The 21,580-nt window shown below is 42.0% G+C and overlaps 1 protein-coding gene across 1 annotated transcript in view; it reads right to left on the reverse strand.

Moving 5' to 3' along the window:
• Positions 1-21,580, reverse strand: part of Arhgap42 (Rho GTPase activating protein 42) — a 216,713-nt gene that overhangs the window by 144,306 nt on the left and 50,827 nt on the right. The window contains exon 2 of the mRNA XM_041657183.1: positions 18,644-18,739. Within this exon, the coding sequence (XP_041513117.1) occupies positions 18,644-18,739 (96 nt within the window). The remainder of the gene's footprint in view (positions 1-18,643; positions 18,740-21,580) is intronic.

The following is a 21,580-nucleotide window of genomic DNA, read 5'->3' on the forward strand; positions in this document are numbered from 1 at the left end:
AATGTAAGCTACTCCAGTTAAATGTTTTTACTTTATATGACTTGCTATGGTCCTGGTATCTCTTCACAGCAATAGAAACCCTAACGAAGGCCAAGCGTCCTTTGACTTTGGTCATGTTACAGCTCAGAATCTCTAACACGTAAATAAATTGCAAACTTCATACTATAAACCAGTGGTTCACAACCTTCTTAATGCTGCAACCCTTTAACATGTTCCTCATGTTGTGGTGACCCCTAACCATAAAACTGTTTTGTTGCTAATTCATAACCGTAATTTTCTACTGTTATGAATCATAATATAAATAACCAAAGGTTCATATATTGATAGATATATGATATATATATATTGATATATATGTATATATATATATATGATATATTTAGCAGGTTGAGAACCACTGCTAAAAGCAATACGTGTGACCTCCTTTATGTATCCATAAGCACCTGGTTAAATATACAAATGCAAGGCAATGTTATTTCTAGTCTTGGCCTTTTTGCTTCGAAACTATTAGATATTTTCATATTCTACATTCCTTTTCTTTATGGCTATGTCCCACCTGCATCTCACCTAAGTGGGACCCACATCCGATTGCTCCCTCTACTGCCTATCCTCTACTGGTATCCTGAACCACCAGTGCCTTTTCTGGCTTTGGTACACTTGCCATGGATTAATCCCTTTGTACATTGTTAATAAAAAGCTGACTGGCCAATAGCTAGGCAGGAAGAGGTTTGGTGGGAGAGCCAAACCAAGAGAAAGCTAGGAGGAAGGAGAGCTGAGTCACCAGCCAGACACAGAGGAAGCAGATGATGGACATGCTGTGCTGAAAAAAGGTACTGCCTTGTGGTAAAACATGCAAAAGAGATATGGGTTAATTTAATTTGTACGAGCTGGTTAGTAGCAAGCCTAAGCTATTGGGCTATCAGCCGAACATTTATAATTAATACCAAGTCACTATGTGGTTATTTCTGAGATGGCTGGGGGGACAAAATGTCGACCTACAAATGGCATCTACCATCTGGCCATGTATATTCACATAAGAGCTGAGAAAGCTTAAGAAAAGGTTCCAAATGCACAAAGACAGAGCCAAACATGGCTTCCTAGTCTCACCGTCTCATGCCAGGCACAGAACAGAGACCCCTTTCCTGGCAGCTGCCTGAGGAATGGAGCCAGCCACCAGCCGTCGTGTGCCAGTGCCGTGAACTAAGCTGTGTTGTGCAGGCAGCTGACAGAGCAGCTTAAGATTTGTCTCATGTGATCAGAGCACACTGTGGATGTTCAATAAAGACAGATCCAGACAAAAGAAGCCTCTAAACAGAGTACACTGTGTTCAAAAATGTGCATAGGCTTGAGAAGAAAAGGAGAAAGGTTATCGACAATCATAGAAAAATAGCTTAAAAGTAAGAAAGTCCTTATAAAAAGGAGTAAAGCAATATACATATATATAAAAAAAGCCACATAAAAAGAGAAAATGCACAGGGAGTCTGGATCCTGTATGTTACTGTGTTGTCTTTGAATATTTTGATTGCTGATGAACAAATGCTAGCCACTAGGAGACATTGGATTATGAAGGATGCTAGATTAAACCAACCTATATATTTTTAAAACGTCTTTACTTCAAAATGGAAGTCAAAAGATGTGTTGGTTGGGGAAAGCTTGTGCTTTTGTTTCCACAAGAAAGTGTGGATTAGTTCAAGGTTAAAGATTTCATTGAGGGCCGGGCGATGGTGGCGCACGCCTTTAATCCCAGCACTCGGGAGGCAGAGGCAGGCGGATCTCTGTGAGTTCGAGACCAGCCTGGTCTACAGAGCTAGTTCCAGGACAGGCTCCAAAGCCACAGAGAAACCCTGTCTCGAAAAACAAAAAAAAACAAAAAAAAAAAAGATTTCATTGAGGAAGACCCCCTGAAAATCCTGACTACAGACATAAAGAAATAAACCTAGAAAAACTACAAGACATGTAATGTATATTTTACCTACTCAAACATAAGAACAAAAAAAATTACCTTTGGCTGATTGGTTGTTATTTCCAACACACAGTCTATACTTGTATTAATGTAGATATATATGTTACTTTTTAAAGTTTCTTTGGTTTTGATGCACTCAAAAAATCTTTTGTCCAAACTTTATGTTAAGCACTTCAATAAAAGCCAGTATAAACCAGTCTTCTATGTCATTTCAGTTTGAAAAACTGGTTTGTTTTTTTGTGCCTTGGAATCTCTCACAGTATCCTTATCTCTTATTTATTCTAGGGTCATGCCCTTTGGAAAAATAGTCTTTTCTCTGGCATCAAACTTCTCTCTGAGCATGTCTAGACAGCATGGGTCACTCTACTAGTACAGCTACATCTGGTACCACCCAAAAAACCAGCAGGTCATCATCTGCATGAACAACCCCTACTGATTAAAGTCTGACCTATGTCACTGTGATCCGGGGCTAATGCCCCCAGAGATATTAAAGAGAGACCCTGTGCTCTCCCTGTGTTATCAGTCCACTAACTTCTGTTCTCTTGAATGGGTTGTCATCAAAGTAAAGGACTTCGAAGATCCACCAGTCTAGGAATGGTGGGGATTATATACATCCCACAAAAGCCCAAGATGTTTTTTCTCTTTCAAAAATGGGTGAATCTTTTCTCTAGAGGCTAGTCTCATCTACACAGCCAGCCACAAGTACACAGGAAAACCCCATTTCAAGAATAAAAAGAAAAGGTCATTAATTTCTATTTTCCTTGATTTAGACTTGAATAAAAAAAAAAACAGCTTTTTTAACAAAAGCAGAGATAACCAGTTGCCTAGGTTTCCTGTTCCCCAGAAAAGGACCTCTCACAGTTAAATTTACACATGTTCTAGCCTTTGGTTCATATCTTTCTCTAAATTACGAGATGGCCACAGGCGTGGGGTGGATTAGATGGCCCCAAAAATGTGGACAAAATGTAATAAATCCATTTCCCTTCTACATTTCTCTTTTCCAATTTCAGTTAAAGTAAAAAAAAAAAAAAGGATGTTGGTTAAAGGCCTAGGGGCCTAGTACCAGTTCCCACAGCTGTACTGGAAACAAAGAATCAAGATAAAATTCAAAGCTCTGAGACTCCCAATCTTGGGGCACAGACCCCCCCTGTTTATTCTGGTGAAAGGTACTCTAGGAATTTCTGGCACAAAAGATAAAAGAAGGTGTATATTTTGTAAGAATGATGAAAAGTTCAAGCTACACATAGAGAAGAATGTTTCCATTGAGCCTGGGTCTTGTAGAGTCGGCCATCTTGCTCTGTGTGTGATGTACTGGGGACTGAACTCAAGCATTCTACCAGCTAAGCTACAGCTTCAGCACTCTAGAAATTCCATAAAGATTGTTCTGCTTATGTTACTGAAGCTCACCTGTATATCTCTGTAAGAAAGAGCACCTTCAGTTGAGTTCCAAGACTCAAAAGTGACTTCAAAGCTCTTCTCACAGCAAAACTCCCATGAACTTTGTCCTTGTCGGAGAAACTTCTACAAACTGCTCTTTTTATTTATTGGTCACCTAGCCTTGTAAGCTCTCCAAGACTGTCTTCCTACGGTGTATTAATCAACAATGCTTTCCTTTCCAAGAATCTCCCTCTGCGTTGCTTCCTTTCCTTACTCATTTTCTCCTTTGTGACTTGCAAGTTTATTCAAACATCGTCCAACAACCCTCATCAATTTATTTTTTATTCTTCAGTTTCCACATGGCCCCGAAAATTGCTAAGTGCTCCATGAGTACATGTTGAATGACTAACAAGTGAACTTACGATATGTATTCATGACCTAGGAGCCAAGTCTCCTATAACTTCAGAAGATCACTGTGCTTCTAGGTCCGAAGAGAAAGGACAGTGAGCTGCTGCTGGACTTGCCAAATTCTACAAAACCACAACAACATTCCTATGTGAGAAATATTTTCTACTCACACACACACAACAAAGTCAGTAGCTCATAAAAATTTATCTCTCTATCTATCCCCATGACAGTAATAAAGAAGTTGCTTTGGGCCTATTTCAGTGCAGAATAGAGCAAGGTTGGAATTCCAAGCAGAGATAGAGGAAAACAGAAGGCAGAGTCAGAGAGACACCACGTAGGCCCCACAGGAACAGACACCAATGCTGGATGAAACTTTACTGGTAGGGCACAACTGCATGGCGATACACAGATTAATAAAAATGGGTTAATTTAAGATGTAAGAGCTAGCTAGAAATACACTTAATCTATTGGCAAAATGGTACTGCAATTAATACAGTTTTTGTGTGATTAATTTGGGTCTGGGTGACCAGGAAACAAACAATCTCCACCAACAAACTGGCACTACAACGTGGGTAACTACATGCAAGTAAAACCTTTGAGAACTTAAAAAAGGAATTCTAGACATACACACACACACAAACAGAGTTTAGTACAGCTTCTTGGTAACCACATTTTTTTCAGGTGGGCTCTGTTTGCTGATGGCAAGCAGGGGCATCATAGCTCCTATAAGAGAGGTCTTCCTGACTCAGTGCTGGCAGCAAAAACTATGCAGTTCCTTTAAGAAGGTTTCCTGGTTTGTGCTCCTTGCACTAACAGTTATGGCTCTTTGTGGAGGCTGAGCACTTAAATGTGGTTTGTGGTCAGCATGTTAAAAACTGCTTAAGGGGGGCTGGAGAGATGGCTCAGTGGTTAAGAGCATTGCCTGCTCTTCCATAGGTCCTGAGTTCAATTCCCGGTAAGCACATGGTGGCTCACAACCATCTGTAATGAGGTCTGATGCCTTCTTCTGGCCTGCAGACATACACACAGACAGAATATTGTATATATAATAAATAAATAAATAAATAAATAAATAAATAAATAAATATGTTAAAAACTGCTTAAGGGCACAACATAGACTTGCTGCATACCTGAAAGTGGGGTGGTGTGCATGGCTTGCAGAGGCAGCTAACATGCCTCCACCATTTTGGATTGGGCAGAACCAAAAGTCAAAGCAGCCTTAGTCCTATTCATGCTGCTTAGCATTTTAAGAAGCAGTCCAAATGGTCCTGGTCAGAAAAGGATTAGAGATATGCAATAAAGACAGATTCAGGTGAAAAAGACCTCTAAATGGGTCACAGTGCTGGATACATGTAAGTAGGGTTGGGAGAGAGAAGAAAAAGAATATAGACAGTTATATAAAAGAATATAGATAGTCATAGATTAAAGGGAAAAAGATAATGAAATAAATATTAAACTTGTAAAAAAGCAATAAAGTAAGAAAAATAAGCTACATAAAGATGGAATATAAACAGAGAGTCTGGATTATGCATACTATCATCATGTTTTCTTTTAATTTTCTTACTGTGAATGAGCTAAGTCCAGAGAGACATTTCATTGTGCAGGCTGCTAGCTAAAACAAGATATGTACTTTAAAGGTATCTTGACTTCAAATTTTGAGTCTAAGAATATATTGCTTTGGAAAAGAGATTCTGCTTTTGTTTCCAATGAGGATGAAAACCTGTGGATTCCCTCCAGGTTAATATGGTTTGATGAAAGAAGACCCACTGGGGCTGGAGAGATGGCTCAGAGGTTAAGAGCACTGATTGTTCTTCCAAAGGTCCTGAGTTCAATTCCCAGCAACCACATGGTGGCTCACAACCATCTGTAATGAGATCTGGTGCCCTCTTCTGGCCTGCAGGCATACATGCACTGTAAACACTATAAACAAATTAAATAAATAAATAAATCTTAAATAAAAAAAAAGAGGCACAATGGTCTCTTAAAGAAAGAAAGAAAGAAAGAAAGAAAGAAAGAAAGAAAGAAGACCCACTGAATGATCTCTATGAACCCCAAAATTACTTTGGCCAAAAAACAGCAGAAAGCTGTTTGGAGAGAACTATGCCCAAATTCCCTAAATGGTTGTTTATAAATGTTTGTTTACATTTAAAGGGGAATATGCTATAGAGATGAATACTTTGCATTGGTATGGATCTTGGTTTATTGTAACGGCGTAAACGAATGCAAACAGATTGTAAAAATATATGCAGCTTTAATGGAGAAATGGACTTACAGAACCACCGTTCCCGCGGAGACCAGGAAAGCAGAAGCAAGCTCTGCAAGCATGCTCGCCAGATTTATAGGTAAACATTAGCCCAAGGCGAACATGCCCCCTAAGGGGCGGGACTTATCCCTACAGTTTATTGATACAAATTTAAAGTCAATTTTGTTATATGTATATTTCTGCTATTGATTAAGGTATTGTATTTATGCAGCTCATTTAAAAAATGTAATGTATAATTAAGAAATACAGGTTGATAGATAGTCATCTATAATAGTCAAGCTTGTAGTCATATTAGGCTTTCTAGATGTACAGAGATATATTTCAGACGGATAGTTATTCTTCAAACCTTTCAAAGACGAACAGAGTATGGCATTTAAAATGTTTAAGAACTTAGGACTTTTCATAAAAATGAGACTCATCTGTTCCTGGCAGCACCAATCTATTTAAAGAGAATGATGGGCATCAAAGAGGTTCTTTATGGAGTTTGTTAGCCATTTGGGTAAGAAACTGCTCTTTCCTGGACTGCTTGATGGTATGCTGTATGAACTGGACATGCAAGACCCACAGGAAAATGACTGCTTAAGTTGCCTAAAAAAGATGAGACAGTCCATCAGGGTTGCTACTTCATGAAAGAGTCTGCTATTCATTTTGCAGGATACAGAAGAAAGTGACTGACAAACTGCCAATATAGGCAGAGCTATCTTTAAAATTCCCTCCTATACTATGGGCCTCCAGGTTTAAGATGGATGCCCCAACAGTACAGAAGAACTTTGGGTGACTGTCCAGGCATCGAGATGCCTCTATCAATTCTAGAGTTTTAGAAGTTGCTTATAATGCACTTCCTGTTTACTTAGATAATATTATATCCTTCTGAAGTCTTTGATAGAGTTGAAGAAAGGTAGTTATAATTATAGATAAATGAGGGGCTGGAGAGATGGCTCAGAGGTTAAGAGCAGGACCTTCCAAAGGTCCTGAGTTCAATTCCCAGCAACCACATGGTGGCTCACAACCATCTATAGTGGGGTCTGGTGCCTGCAAGCATACATACAGACATAATAAATATTTTAAAAAATTATAGATAAATGAGATATTAAACATTAGACTCACGAAGATAAGATAGATGATAGAGTGTTTTCCTTAATTTGTCAAATGTAAATGGACTAAATATTGCAATTATAATTCTTAATTGATACCTGTTTTGTTATATGTAATTTTAAAACCTTCCTTTTCATTTAAACAGAAAAGGGGAGGTTATGTGGAATTCCCTTCTGTATGCTGTGAATGTTTTATTATCATTTGTTAATAAAGAAGCTGATTGGGGCCTATTGCAGTGCAGAATAAAACAAGGTAGGAATCCAAGCAGAGATACAGGAGAAAAAAAGGCAGAGTCAGAGAGACACCATGTAGCCCCCACAGGAGACAGACGAAATAACCTTACCAGTAGGGCACAACCACATGAAGATACACAGATTAATAGAAATGGGTTAATTTAAGATATAAGAGCTAGCTACAAATACACTTAAGCTTTTGTGTTGTAATTAAGAGTTTCTGTGTGATTAATTTGGGCCTGGACGGCCTGAGAAAGAACAAGCAGTCTCCACCACTAACACAGCATGAGAAGTTCTCGCAGTGCCTCTTCAGGGCAGCGGGAGTGTATACAAGTCAGGTATCCACAACCTGCATCTAAGTCAGGGTTTCACAGCCAATTGTCTTCTGGGTTTGCACCCAGAAAACAACCAAATAAAACTTTGCGGGCAAAGCTCATCTGCTCATTTGCCCTCTGGAAATACAAACACAAGCCATATGACCTATCTGCAATGGCTTCAGGGCCTTCATGTTAAGATCGCCCAGATCTACCTGCCCAGATGCTGTACACACACAGTATTTCCCTCATCCTCCTTTCTCCCACATCAGTGTCTTTGCTACAGTTTGCATCTGAACAGTCTCCAACAAGGTCTTACTTTGAATGTTTGTTCCTCAGTTGATGTCACAATTTGCGGAGCTTCAGGTAGTGAAAGCCTATAGTATTTCACTAGAGGGGAGTCTTTAAGGGTGACAGCCCAGCCCTTGGTCCCCAATCCTCTTCTGCTTCATAGTCCACCATGATGTGAGGGGCTGTGCCATACTCCTCCCACTGCCATGAACCCCAATACACCTTCCCTGGCAGGACAGACTAAAACCATCTCAACCTGTGACTCCCAATAAATCCTGCTCCCTACAAGCTGCTTCTGTCAGGAATTTTAGTCATCCATATGTGAGAGCAGTTACTATAGCTGCCACGCCTTCCCTTTCATAGATCAGGGACACTTTCCCATCAATATGAGAGCAGTTACTATAGCTGCCAGGCCTTCCCTTCCATAGCTAGGGATGCTTTCCCATCCATACAAAAGAGCAGTTACTATAGCTGCCACGCCTTCCCTTCCATAGATCAGGGATGCTTTCCCATCAATACGAGAGCAGTTACTATAGCTACCACGCCTTCCCTTCCATAGATAGGGACACTTTCCCATCAATACGTAAGAGCAGTTACTATAGCTGCCACACCTTCCCTTCCATAGATCAGGGATGCTTTCCCATCAATATGAGAGCAGTTACTATAGCTACCACGCCTTCCCTTCCATAGATAGGGACACTTTCCCATAAATACGTAAGAGCAGTTACTATAGCTGCCACGCCTTCCCTTCCATAGATCAGGGATGCTTTCCCATCAATACGAGAGCAGTTACTATAGCTACCACATCTTCCCTTCCAGAGACAGGGACACTTTCCCATCAATACGTAAGAGCAGTTACTATAGCTGCCACGCCTTCCCTTCCATAGATAGGGATGCTTTCCCATCAATATGAGAGCAGTTACTATAGCTGCCACGCCTTCCCTTCCATAGATAGGGATGCTTTCCCATCAATATGAGAGCAGTTACAATAGCTGCCACGCCTTCCCTTCCATAGATAGGGATGCTTTTCCATCAATATGAGAGTGGTTACTATAGCTACCACATCTTCCCTTCCATAGATAGGGATGCTTTCCCATCAATATGAGAGCAGTTACTATAGCTACCACGCCTTCCCTTCCATGAATAGGGACGCTTTCCGTCTTCACTGACTGCTTCTGTACACCTGCCCTGAACAGATCTGTCTTGAAGATGGCTTCCTTCAGGTTCCCTCCCACCCAGCCAAGACTGACCTATCTTGGATTTGGTCTCAGCACAGTATAAGCTGCTCCTGTAGCTTTTAACACACTCAACACAACTCTGATTTCATGTCAGCTTTTACTGTTGCTTTCCCCAATGAAAGTATAAATATAAATGGCCTAAGCCACGGAGTGAGTTTCAGTCATGGCCGCCGTCTAAGCTGTAAGGAATAATGAGTTTTACAGACAGGAAATGCAAGCACAGGCAAGTTTCAGAGTGGAGAGAGGAAGCTACACAGCAGGTTTCTGACTCTAAAAGTGCTGCTGTGGCTCTTGCTCTGAGAGAAGACAGGGAAACAATCATCCTATTATCGTCCTCAGTAAGTCACAGCCACAACCGTGCTCGTGCTTCAAGCAGTCAAGTTTGGACAAGTCGGGCCACCCAAGTTTCTGACTCCTCTGTTCACAGTCAAGCTAGCACCAAGAATATTGATTTGGGGTGCAGAGTGTACTTTGCGGAGCTGAGTTTGTATTCATTGGAGTGTGCACACACTGTGTGTTGCTGCATTCTAATTTTGAGGTGATCCCTGCAATTATTTTGTGGTCTAACCATTTTTTGGCTGAGATTAACTTTGAGATAATGGTGTTACTAACAATAGATGACAGTCTGTTTGATCTCTATCTACCCATCTAAAATAGGCCTTCTTAAAGTCATATGCTATCAGGGAGGGAGGGAGTATCACAGCCATATGACCTTTGAGTCAGTGCACTACATGTGGGCAAAAGCTTGGATCACCTTCCAAGGCCTTGTCCCAAAGGGGATGCACAGAGATTAAAATAGAACGGGTAGACCATATCAAAAGAACAGAAAAACATCTTCAAATCTACTTTGAAATTTATATTTATGTTTACAAACATTAGGAAATGTATGTTTCTAACATGCATGTAAGAATCATATGCCATGCATATACATGCGTATATGCATATACATACATATATATGTGTAACCTACTTCTCCAAATTTAGACTACTATACCTAAAAATCATGATAGACATATGTAAATATGAGACAGGGTCTCACTGGATATCACAAACTGGTTTTGAACCTATCACCCTCCTGTGTCAGCTCCAGAGTAGCTGGGACTGCAGAATGTGCCACTATACCCAACTATGTTTTTAGTGTGATTCTAAAATTCTGCCCATGCATCTTTTGGAGGCTTATTTCTCTAGAGTCTAGGTGGCATGGCAGAGAGGCCAGGCGGTCAACAAGCATTAAGCAGAGCTTACAAACAGCACTCTAGAGCACTGAGAAGGTGTGGGAATGAGGGTCAAACTTAGTTCCTTCAAACAGCTAGAGGAGACACAGAGCCCTCCGTAGAATAAAAGGAGACCACTTTTAGTAGAATCTGAACACAAAAGAAACATGGCTTTAGGAAACGCGTGCACATCAAAAAAAAAAAATCTGTTTTTTCAGGCTTGTCACATGGCAAGGTTTTCTAGTATTTTTCTTTCATAAAACCCTGAAATTAAGAAAATACAAACTAGCTTTGAATTAACTGGTGTTTTTTAAAATTCAGATGAGCCGAGCATGGTGGCCCACACCTGGGGACCAAGCCCTTGAGAGGACTGGAAAGTCAAGGCTATTTTTTGACTACACAGTTAACTGCAGGCTAGTCTGTGCTATGTGAGAACCTATCTAAACAATAAGGTAAGACAATAAGTAAAATATAACTTAAGGTAAGAAAGTAAATAAAATCTCCACCTGACATGTGATCTTTCTAAAGCCGCATGCTCAGGCCTGCTAACCGAGGAATCCTCTTCTAAGCTGTACTCAGCTGCTTCCAGCACTATTTGTGGGTGGTTTCCATGAGGGCACAAAAATAAGGGTGGTTTCAAAAAAGGAGAAATGGAAAACAATAATTCAATTGTCCAACTGAGAGCTATTAAGGAGCAAAATATGCTTCCTCCACAGAGTTCAGAAGAAAATGTTATTTGTATAAACAATCTGGACTTTTGGGAATGTCCTACTTTCAGGACTTCCTGATTTACAACCACACTTAAGTGGACTGCAACGACGGTTGGTAAACCTGGCAGACTTTCTTTTGATTCAGTAAACAAGTAGGGAACCTTTTTCTTGAGTTTGATAAAATATCAGAGGTCTTTTTTTAGAAAACTTGTGGTTGGTAGTGGCATTTTTTTGTTTATGACAATTTTAAACGAGAATCCCAAATTATTAGTTCACAGGCAGTTGCTTAAGGGTCAAAAAAGGCCAAGCAGTCTCATGGCTTCCAAGGGTTCCCACTTGCTGAGCCTGGGTATCACCTAACAGTCTTATGGGAAGTTGTATGGTGCTGGTGTGGGGAGAGTACGTAAAATTGGTAACCAAATTCTGAAGAAAATTGTTACATAAATGTTTTCAATAATTTAATCACTAGTTTATTTTGAAGAAAATGTGGGTTCTAAATTAAAATTAACTAGTGATCACTTTAGCAGAAGTGATTCTGGATTTATAACAGATGAGTTCGGTTTACTCTTATTCTTTGTGCCTGTGTGTACGGGCAAATGCACACGCACGTGTGTTCACCTGTATGTGGAATCTAAAGGTGAATGTTAGGCATGCTCCTCTGACACTCACACTCTGTAGGTCCCTCAGTTAACCCCAGGGCTTGTGATACGACACGGTGAGTCTCCCCAGCCAGGCTCCTCTGGGGACCCTCTGCACCTTTAGAGGCTGGAAGCTTAAGCCTGTCACCATGCACACCTGGTATTTTCGTGAGTTTTAGATATTGAAACTCTGGTCTTTTTGTTTGGATAGCAAGCATTTTAACCGCTGGGCCAACTCCGCAGGACAGTTTTCCATCTCTAAGTGTTTCTACCTTACACAAGAATTCCCCCACAATACAGACCAAACTGCTGGTCAAATCGCCCACCCTGTTAAAGCCCAAAGAAATGAAAGCTTTTCCACCTGCCTCACCGAGGCCATGTGTTCAGTGACACCCTCAGACCGGTCTCCAGTGATCAGGCTCCAAAGTGTGTGTCATTACTTCATTGCTATAGCACACAGGCCCTCAGCCCGGAAGAGATAATCAAAGGACACACATTTACACTTGGACAAAGCACGCCCACGAAACCGGGTGTGGTGGCACACACTTGTAATCCCAACACTTGGGAGGTGAAGGCATGCAGATCTGGACTCAAGATCATTCTTAGGCACATGGCAAGTTCATTGGCTAGACTGGACTGACTACATGAGACCCTGTCTCGAACAAAAGCAGGGCCACCGAAATGACTCAGGAGGTTAAGTAGGAAGTAGGAGACAGTAACAACCCTCATTACTATGAGCACACATTTGCTTCCAAAACAGAGTTAAACACTGGGACAGGAACATACTAGTCAGATCAGAAATAGGTAGACAGTCGTAACAACACAGACTCTACTCTGAACCACCCGATGGGGCGGCTCCTTTCTCCAAGAGGCTTTGGCACGCTCACCTCAGTTGGCAGGTGACTACATCTTACCTATCTATCTCTAGGACAAGAATGTTCTCTTTAGGTGTGTCTAAATGAAGGAAGTCTTCACCTGAAATATTTACTAGCAAACTGACTCTCCTTCTGGGTAAACGTTTTAATCTCTTGAATACAAATGTCCTATCTTCCCAGACTTTCTCAAGAGTCTCCCGAAATTCTCCCTAGCAGCACTGCAGCCCTACCTAAGATGTTTCTGCACACTGCATAGTCTCCCTAGCAGCATTGCAGCCCTACCTAAGCTGTTTCTGCACACTGCAGTCTTCCTAGCAGCACTGCAGCCCTACCTAAGCTGTTTCTGCACACTGCATATTCTCCCTAAGAGCACTGCATCCCTACCTAAGCTGTTTCTGCACACTGCAGTCCCCCTAGCAGCACTGCATCCCTACCTAAGCTGTTTCTGCACACTGCATATTCTCCCTAAGAGCATTGCATCCCTACCTAAGCTGTTTCTGCACACTGCATGGTCTCTCTAGCAGCACTGCATCCCTACCTAAGCTGTTTCTGCACACTGCATATTCTCCCTAAGAGCATTGCATCCCTACCTAAGCTGTTTCTGCACACTGCATAGTCTCTCTAGCAGCACTGCATCCCTACCTAAGCTGCTTCTGCACACTGCACATGCACAGCCAGATGACTTCCAGGACTGCTCAGAGCAAAGAAAGTTGGCCTTGCATTAAGGCCCAACACTGTACTGGCACCAGGTTGGCTTGATTAAAAGTATTTGAATTTCTTTAAAGTCTAGACTCTTTTTTTTTGTAAGTCTTGGGCTTAGGGATTATTTCAAGGGCTGGGAAGATGGCTCTGTGGGTTGAACACTTGCCACTCAAGAGTGAGGCCCTGAGTTTAAAAAGAAGCAGAGGCCACTGTAAAAGCTCATCTTGGCAATGCACACATGATCCCAGAACTGCAGTCAGTGAGAAGCAGAGACTGGGAGGCTCCTTGGAAGCTGCCTGCAATGGTCAGCCGTGAACAATGACGGAAAACCCTCTCAAACATGCTGATGGCTGGGACCAACACTGAGCTTATCTTCTGACCTCCATAAATACGGGATGTTCTGAGCACGTGTACACACATACATACATACACACACATACACACACCTACACTCAAATATGCAAACACATACATGTGTCACATGCCCTAATATATTAAAATGTATTTCAAATTATAGGCATTAAACAGGAGAACAAATCAAAGTAACTTGCCTGTTCCATCTTTGGTACAAAAGGACTAAATTCTAGAGTAATATATGAAGATGCACAGCCTTCATTACCCTACACTCTTAAGAGCTTAGCTAACCTTGTAAGACCCTGTCTTGCAGGTAGGCTCACAGTAGCATCTTTGACTTTTCAAATATCTAAACTGAATGACTGTAAATTGTTTTTGATAGAATAAGATTGTTTGCCATATGCAAATCCTTTTGTTCTCACTAGTCTTAAAGGTGTGCATACAACTCCTGTTGGAACCTGGACAATCCCAGCATATGTGGGCACCAGGAATACCAGTGCAATACTATGCTTTTGTATTGGAAAATATTACTGCATAGTAATAGATCATAGCAAAATAATTGTGCATTTTGTTCTAATTTTCCCTATAAATACATCACGTAAGAGAAAGGCTGACACCTTCCACCACTATCATTTATTTCTACCTTCCAGATTCCTAACTCGGTCTTCTTAGTTCAGAACTTCTAAGTGGTACACAAAGCAAGCAATTCAAGCCCAACTGGACAGGAATTTGGCTAAACTCAGCAAGCTACTTCCACTCATCCAGTGCTACAAGCAGCAGGCAGGCCAGTGTGTGCAAGCAAAAACCCACAGCTCATCTATCCTTGAAGTAGAGAAGCAATGGCTCCTAGCAGTGCTTGACTGGGAAGGGGTGTGCAGAATAGAATTCTCTATTTGGGATGTAAGCACAGGAGTGCCCTCCCCCAAGAATTCTCTACTGGATCCTGGATGAGTAATTTGTTTTGTTTCAAACCAAGTATCACTGGCAAAACAGCAACAAAACAAACAAACAAAAAAGGTCAAAAGGGTATGAGTGTAGGTAGAAAAGATGAGCTGAAGAGGGGGAAAGATATACAGGCTGGACACTGGCCTCCTCCCTGAACAGTCTTCCCAGAACAGCCTTTACAAACTAAGTAGCTAAACTGCCATGGTAAAACCACAGTCTTTTCCTAACTCAAGGTCTGTAGCTCTCTCCTCTCTCCTCCACCACCAGCACATGAGAATCACACCCCTCACCTATCATCCTGTGTCCTGTGCTCACCACCATCTTTACACACCCAAAGCCTGCCCCTGACTTCACACCTCACTCTGCACTCAGGCTCCTTGCTTAGGAGAGATCCTCTCTGGTGCTGTCCCTAAATCATCAGCCAGGTCGGGTAAATCTCAAGGCTATTTTGGCTGAGGCTGTCTTGGCCATTCATCAATGCTGGGACTAATCCTCCCCCCTCCCTCTCTCCTCTCTCCTCTCTCCTCTCTCCTCTCTCCTCTCTCCCCTCTCCCCTCTCCCCTCTCCCCTCTCCCCTCTCCCCTCTCCCCTCTCCCCTCTCCCCCCTCTCCTCTCTCTCTCTCTCTCTCTCTCTCTCTCCTTTTTGTTTTGTTTTTTCATTTTGTTTTGTTAATTTATTTTGAGACAGGGTCTCACTATGTAGCTCTGACTGTTCTGGAACTCACTATGTAGACAAGACTGACCTCAAGCCTCTGCCTTCCTGACAAGTGCTGGAATCAAAGGCACGCACCACACACAAAGCTCTGTCACTATGTCATTGAACTGAGTAAATAAAGCTGAAACTCAGACTGGGCTTCTACAGGTAGGGTTAGGACATGACATGCTGCACCTTCCCCTGAAGAACTGTGCGAGGGTATCCTGCTGTCCACCCCAGCAGCCTCACACTTGGCAAAAATAAAATGGTGCTGTTCCCCTAGTGGTGGCAGTGGGCAGTAGGCATGAGACAATGGCGGGCCACTAGAAGAAGTGAGTGAGTCCCAGGCTGGGAGCCTAGGCAGGGTGAGAGACTGAGAGAGGTGGTGAGAGGAGCGGAGCCACAGGCAGCAGCTACCCCTTTGGGAGAGAGAAGGAAAGGAAAGCTCAGGCTACAGGTAGGAAGGAAGATCTGCCTGCCTCTGTGGTGGTGGGTGGGGAGGGAGGGTGGGGCTTGTCTCTTAAAGGGACAGGACAGACTATTACACCCTGTCCATGCAAACAGACTGGGATAACCTCACAATTCTCATGTTAGGAGAGATTAGTCAAAGTTTTCTAGTACCCACAGAATTTACTTTGAAGTCCTTATACTGCATTTGGAGGCTGGGTTACAAGATATAAACGTTGGGTGATTAACAAAAATTGAGTTTACTATATTTTTACATAAGTGGTTATAGAAAAAAATTCTGCATAAAAGAAAGCATTTTGCTTAAGACTGGGACTGTATGTAGTTCAGTGGTAGAATACTTGCCTATTATAGGGGAATCCCTGGGTTCCATCTTCAGCAGCACAAACATACAAAGATGAATAAAGTAGCTAGCACATAGCCATTAAATCTCATATGATGGCTGTTCTGGGTTGTCAACTTGACTGTATCTGGAATGACTACAATCCAGAAATGGAGGGCACACTTGTGATCCAGATCTTGTGGCTGGAAGACACAGACTTTTGATCCAGACCTTGAGGCAAAATTACACTGCCTTTAATCTAGATTTTGAGGTGGGAAGACACACCTTTAATCTGGGTCACAGCTTCTGCTGAAAGCCTGTATGAAAGGACATGGAAAAAGGAAGGTCTTGTTTGTTCTCCACCTGCCTGCCCTCAACCTTGTAGGCACATTCATTCTTTCACTGGCATTGGTGCCTACTTCTTCGGGATTCCAGCATATACAGAAGATGGGCTGAGACACCGGCCTCATGGACTGAGCAACTACTAGATTCTTGAACGTTCCATTCACAGCTAGCCACTATTGGATTAGATGGACTACAAGCCTGTAAGTCATTCCAATAAAGTCCCTTAGAGTTATGTATAGTGTTGTGATATATGTGTGTGTGTGTATAAACACAAAACTATAGATATGTATATTTATGTGTGTATATATAGTATAGTGTTTATATATAGTTCTGTGACTCTAGAGAACCCTGACTATTATATCTCTTGATGTAAAATTAGCAAACAACACTTACCCCTTAATTACCCACCACCTCATCTCTAATCTACTCTCTCATCCCACAAAGCCCTTAAACATTAGAATGCAGTTAAGCATTGGCAGCTTACAGTAAGCCTTCACCCACTGGTCAATACTGCACACCTTTCAAATACAATCTACAAGCAAGCAGAACATCACAATGCTCCTTTAATTAAGCTGGAAAGAGTCAAGTTCCCCACAAGCCTGGGAAATTACCTACGGCCCTCTTGGAAGGCGGCAGAGCACCATGGCTAAAGCCCCTGCTCTGCAACTCCCACATTCTTCAAGTGTGACTTCAAGAGAAACTACATCAAAAGCTCACTAGACAGTTAGAGACGCTACAGATAGCTGGTGCCTGCATTCTTAGCAGTCGTAGGTGAGAGATCAATCTGGAACAACCTGGATATGCTCCCGACGCTGCTTTATGATTTCCATAAATTCATGTGCATGAACCTGATGGAATAAATTCACCAAACTATTAAAAATGATGACTTATAAAAACACAGAAATATTTGCATAATCTTCTGCAAAGAGAATACCAATTATCTGCTTCATTTTATATGCAGCACACAGAAAAAAATGAAAGCTTCTTAAGTCATATCTCCAAAAGACTGACTCCAGAGGTAAGTCCACATCAAATGCTCATACTTACAAAAAGGGGCCTGACTTTTACCTGCACAGAGTTTTACTTTATAACTAAGTAAAAAATAACATGATTACTTGAGTATTATTTTTCTAAATAATGATGCTGATGTCTTACTATCTTAGCAATATAATTTAGGTTTTATCTGGCTGTGTTGGAAGCCATATATGTTTACAATGTAAATGTCAAGAAAGCAGAACAGCATCTGCTAAGCACACGGAAGACCTAGGCTAGGGTCTCCAGTGTCCAACACTGGGACAAGCAACATGGCACTACAGATCCAGATGACAGTGGCAGCTGAGCAGCCGTGATCTTTCCCACTCTTCTCAAGGATGACAGAGGAAGGGAACATGTCTGATGCTCACGTAGCAAGCAGGGCTCTTCCCACTTCCTTCAGACTCCCCAGTAGGCACAAGTGGCACATTTTGTAACCCACAAATCCAGACAGCAGCCATATTTACACTCCCCTCTCAGAGAAGCTCACACTCCTAAGCATATAGCTTACTAAGTAAGCAGCAGCTTGCCTTGCATGCACTGAAGCCCTGGGTTTCATCCCAGTAACATACAAACTAGGCACACACATTCGCTTGGACTACCCAAAAGGTATAAACTGCAGGAAGACTGGAAATTTAAGTCACCTTTGCTACTTAGTAGTTGAGGGAAATCTGGGATACATGAGACACGGTCTCAAAAATTTTCCACAAATGAAAAATACTTCCGGCCTGAAACTTGTTGAATCATAATCTGTTAGAACATTAGTTCAACACATCATGACTAAATGTGGACTGTTTCCTTTTAAAACAAATCCTAGTGTTAGGAAAGAATTAACTATTAACTAGAGAAAAAAGAGTATCGCTTAAATCCTCTACTAGATATATTGAGTACACGCCCAGTCTGTATTTGAAGGCCCACAAAGACTGTTATCTGTATTTTCCCAAAGAGCTGATCTGAGTTGGAATGAGTTAAGTAATTTCCCAATGAAGAAAGCCAGTCAATTTAGAAACAATTTGTAATATTTTTACAGAAACCCAAAATCATACCTTCAGTTTTATTAAAGCCAGAGGCTATTGTAGGTGTTTATTATTTAGATATGTGTGATACCTATGTGATTCCAATGAGATCACTACCTGTGGTCAAGCTCGTGGGCTACAGTACTCACCAATACTGATTTCGTCATCGGTTTCCGCATCTCCGATACATTCAAACTGGAAGTCTTGCAAAGACTGGGAGAACTTCTGGACAGCCATGGATAGATCTGCAGTGAAGAGAACCACCATGAGGAAAAGAGCCACAGGAAATCCCGGGAAAGACAGTTTTAAAATAAGAGTTTGGCAAATTGAAGCAAAATTTGATAACTACATGCTTTAAAGTCTGGAACTGCCCTGCTTACAGGGCCTTTGACCCTTCAAGGAGAGAGTGGGGCCAGTAAATGATCTGGAAGCCTGGATCAAGGAATGGCCACTTATGTGAAAACAGAAGGAATGTGGGGTTGGGGAGAGGCTGAATGGTGGTTAGGAAGAGCTCCCTGCACACTCTGAGAAAGTAGGATGGTGCTTTCCCCCATGGAGTACTGGCTTAGACGCCGAAGAGGAAAGATGACCCAAGAGGCTGTTCACAAAAAGACCAAGTAAATGCACTCCCATCCAGACTTCAATCCAAACAAGAATCAGAATCTAACGTCAGAAAAGAAATTCTTTATTTCTGGGGTGAAAAATAAAGCACCATCCATGCCCCGTCCCTACAAAAGTTGCAAATCCTTGGGGAGCAGCAACCTTGGATGCAGCCCAAGAAAATGATTTCTAGTTCTGAGCCTGGCTGCTGGATTGAAAGTCAAGCCCCTCGACTTGCTTGTAAACGTAGCATTGCACTACTTGCTAAACTCCTGTCTCTTGGATTCCTGCTATTTTACACAAAAACAGAATAACAATGACTCATTTTCAGAATTAAATGAATTAATATCTGCAAAGGATTTATAACAGCAGTGGCAGGTCCTTAAACTCCACTCAAATGTGTCAAATGAAATTAAAAACAAACTTCACAGTACATCAGCAAAACGGTAATGTTCTCATCCCTCAGAGCCATGCTGACTTTTTACTGCCGAATCTCCACAGATGTTTACAGTAAGAAAATATATAGTATTTTTCTCAGATTAGATGACTTATGTATTCTATTTAATAATATTCTTGCATGATTTATTTTATTTTTAGTTATGAATCCTTAACTTATTTTTTCCATTTTTTTTATTGAGAAAAGGAGAAAAACAAAAACAAGTTTCCACCTCCTCCCAGCCTCCCATTTCCCTCCCCCTCCTCCCACCCTTCTCCCCCTCCCCCCACTCCTCTCCCCCTCCCTCTCCAGTCCAAAGAGCAGTCAGGGTTCCCTGCCCTGTGGTAAGTCCTAGATCCTCCCCTCTCCGTCCATTCCTAGGAAGGTGAACATCCAAACTGGCTAGGCTCCCACAAAGCCAGCACATTACGTAGGTTCAAAATCCCGTGCCATTGTCCTTGGCTTCTCATCAGCTCTTGCATGATTTATAAACCAATGTTAAACCGATTATTTGACCCAATCTCTGGGACTAAGATGGTTCCCTCATCAAATTTATACTGGAGTCCTCCAGCTCTGTTCCCTTCCTTGCTGGGTCTATATAGCCTGCTCTTAGCAAGGACTCTGCTAAGAGACAAAAATTTCCCAACCTCAGCACCTAGTCAGCTTCTTCAGCACACCCCCACCCCCACTGACCTTTAATGTACAGTACCTTGACTATCCTCTGCATAAATCCCCACATCATTTTTTGTCATGTTTTTTGCCCAACAAAAAGAGAGAATATGAACCATGTCATCCAGAGGATCTAGCCCAGATACAGGGGTCTAAAGGCAACCAGAGAACCCGTTCCAGCTGGAGCCAAAGTAGTTACACTAGAGGCAGGAGAGCAGAGGCTGCATTCATTTGTAGTGAGTGATGTCACTGATAGTCAACATGCTTCAGCAGCATGCACACTGCTTACTCCCTGCCTACCTGTGAGTTAAGCGTGGACTATCTTCCCATTAGCATCTGACTTGGAAGACATGACATTAGGCTTTCGTCGACAATAATAACTGTACCACCCATGAAGAGATAACACTAATGACACACTGAGACCTCATTTCATAAGAGGAGTACAAAGCATCAAGTAAATGTTAATTATAGCTTCTCTTTCACAAAACAGACTTAGGGGGAAAGACCTACCTGTATTTTAGAAGCATCACTGGATTTACTATAACGTTGTTAACTGTACAGGTAAGGTGTTTGCATGGGAGCACATATAATCTGTCATCCAGTGTCAGAGACCATGCTTCCCAAATGTGTTTCTCTAGGATTATGTGCAAACAGAACTCCAAAGGGCCATCTTCCCAGATCTGTATCATTGGATTTACTATGACTTTGTTAACTGCAGAGGTAAGAAATTTCTATGGGAGCACATATAATTTGTCAGTCCACGGTTAGAAACCATGCTTCCTAAATAAAGCTTCTCCAGCATGAGGTGCGAACAGAACACCAAGGGGCCATCTTCCCAGATTTCACTCCACCCGTGAGGCGAGCAGGCAGTATGTAGGAATGTGAACACAGGGACAGAAACAAAGAAAGGCCTGGTGGCGCAACCCTGTCACCCTAATCACTTGGCAGGTGGAGGCAGGAAGATCAGGGGTTCGAGATCGGCCTCAGCTATGAAGCAAGTTTCGGTCCAGTCTGGGACACATTAGACTCTGTCTCAAAAAAACAAACAAGAGAAGTCAGAACAAGGCAGATGTATTGATGCTTCTGTACCGAGAGCACAGTCTAATGAAGGTAGGAAGGATATAATTAACTACATCAGAGTTGATGAATAAATTCTCTAGAACAGTTAACCCTATGGACTATACAAAATAGATGCAGCAGCTGGTACCTTCCAAAGCACTCACTCCAAATCAGCCACAAGAATTAGACAGCAGTGTTTCCATCTTACACTTGAAAAGCCAGAGTTACAGGAAGGGTGTGCATGGACCACCAAGGTGGCTCAGTGGGTAAAGAAGTCCACACATAGGAGGAGAGAGCCAAACTCTGAGCGCTGTCCTTTGAT

This window comes from Microtus oregoni, unplaced genomic scaffold (genome assembly GCF_018167655.1).
Source record: "Microtus oregoni isolate MIOR12 unplaced genomic scaffold, Mior012 000008F_ref0000371, whole genome shotgun sequence".
NCBI lineage: Eukaryota > Metazoa > Chordata > Mammalia > Rodentia > Cricetidae > Microtus > Microtus oregoni.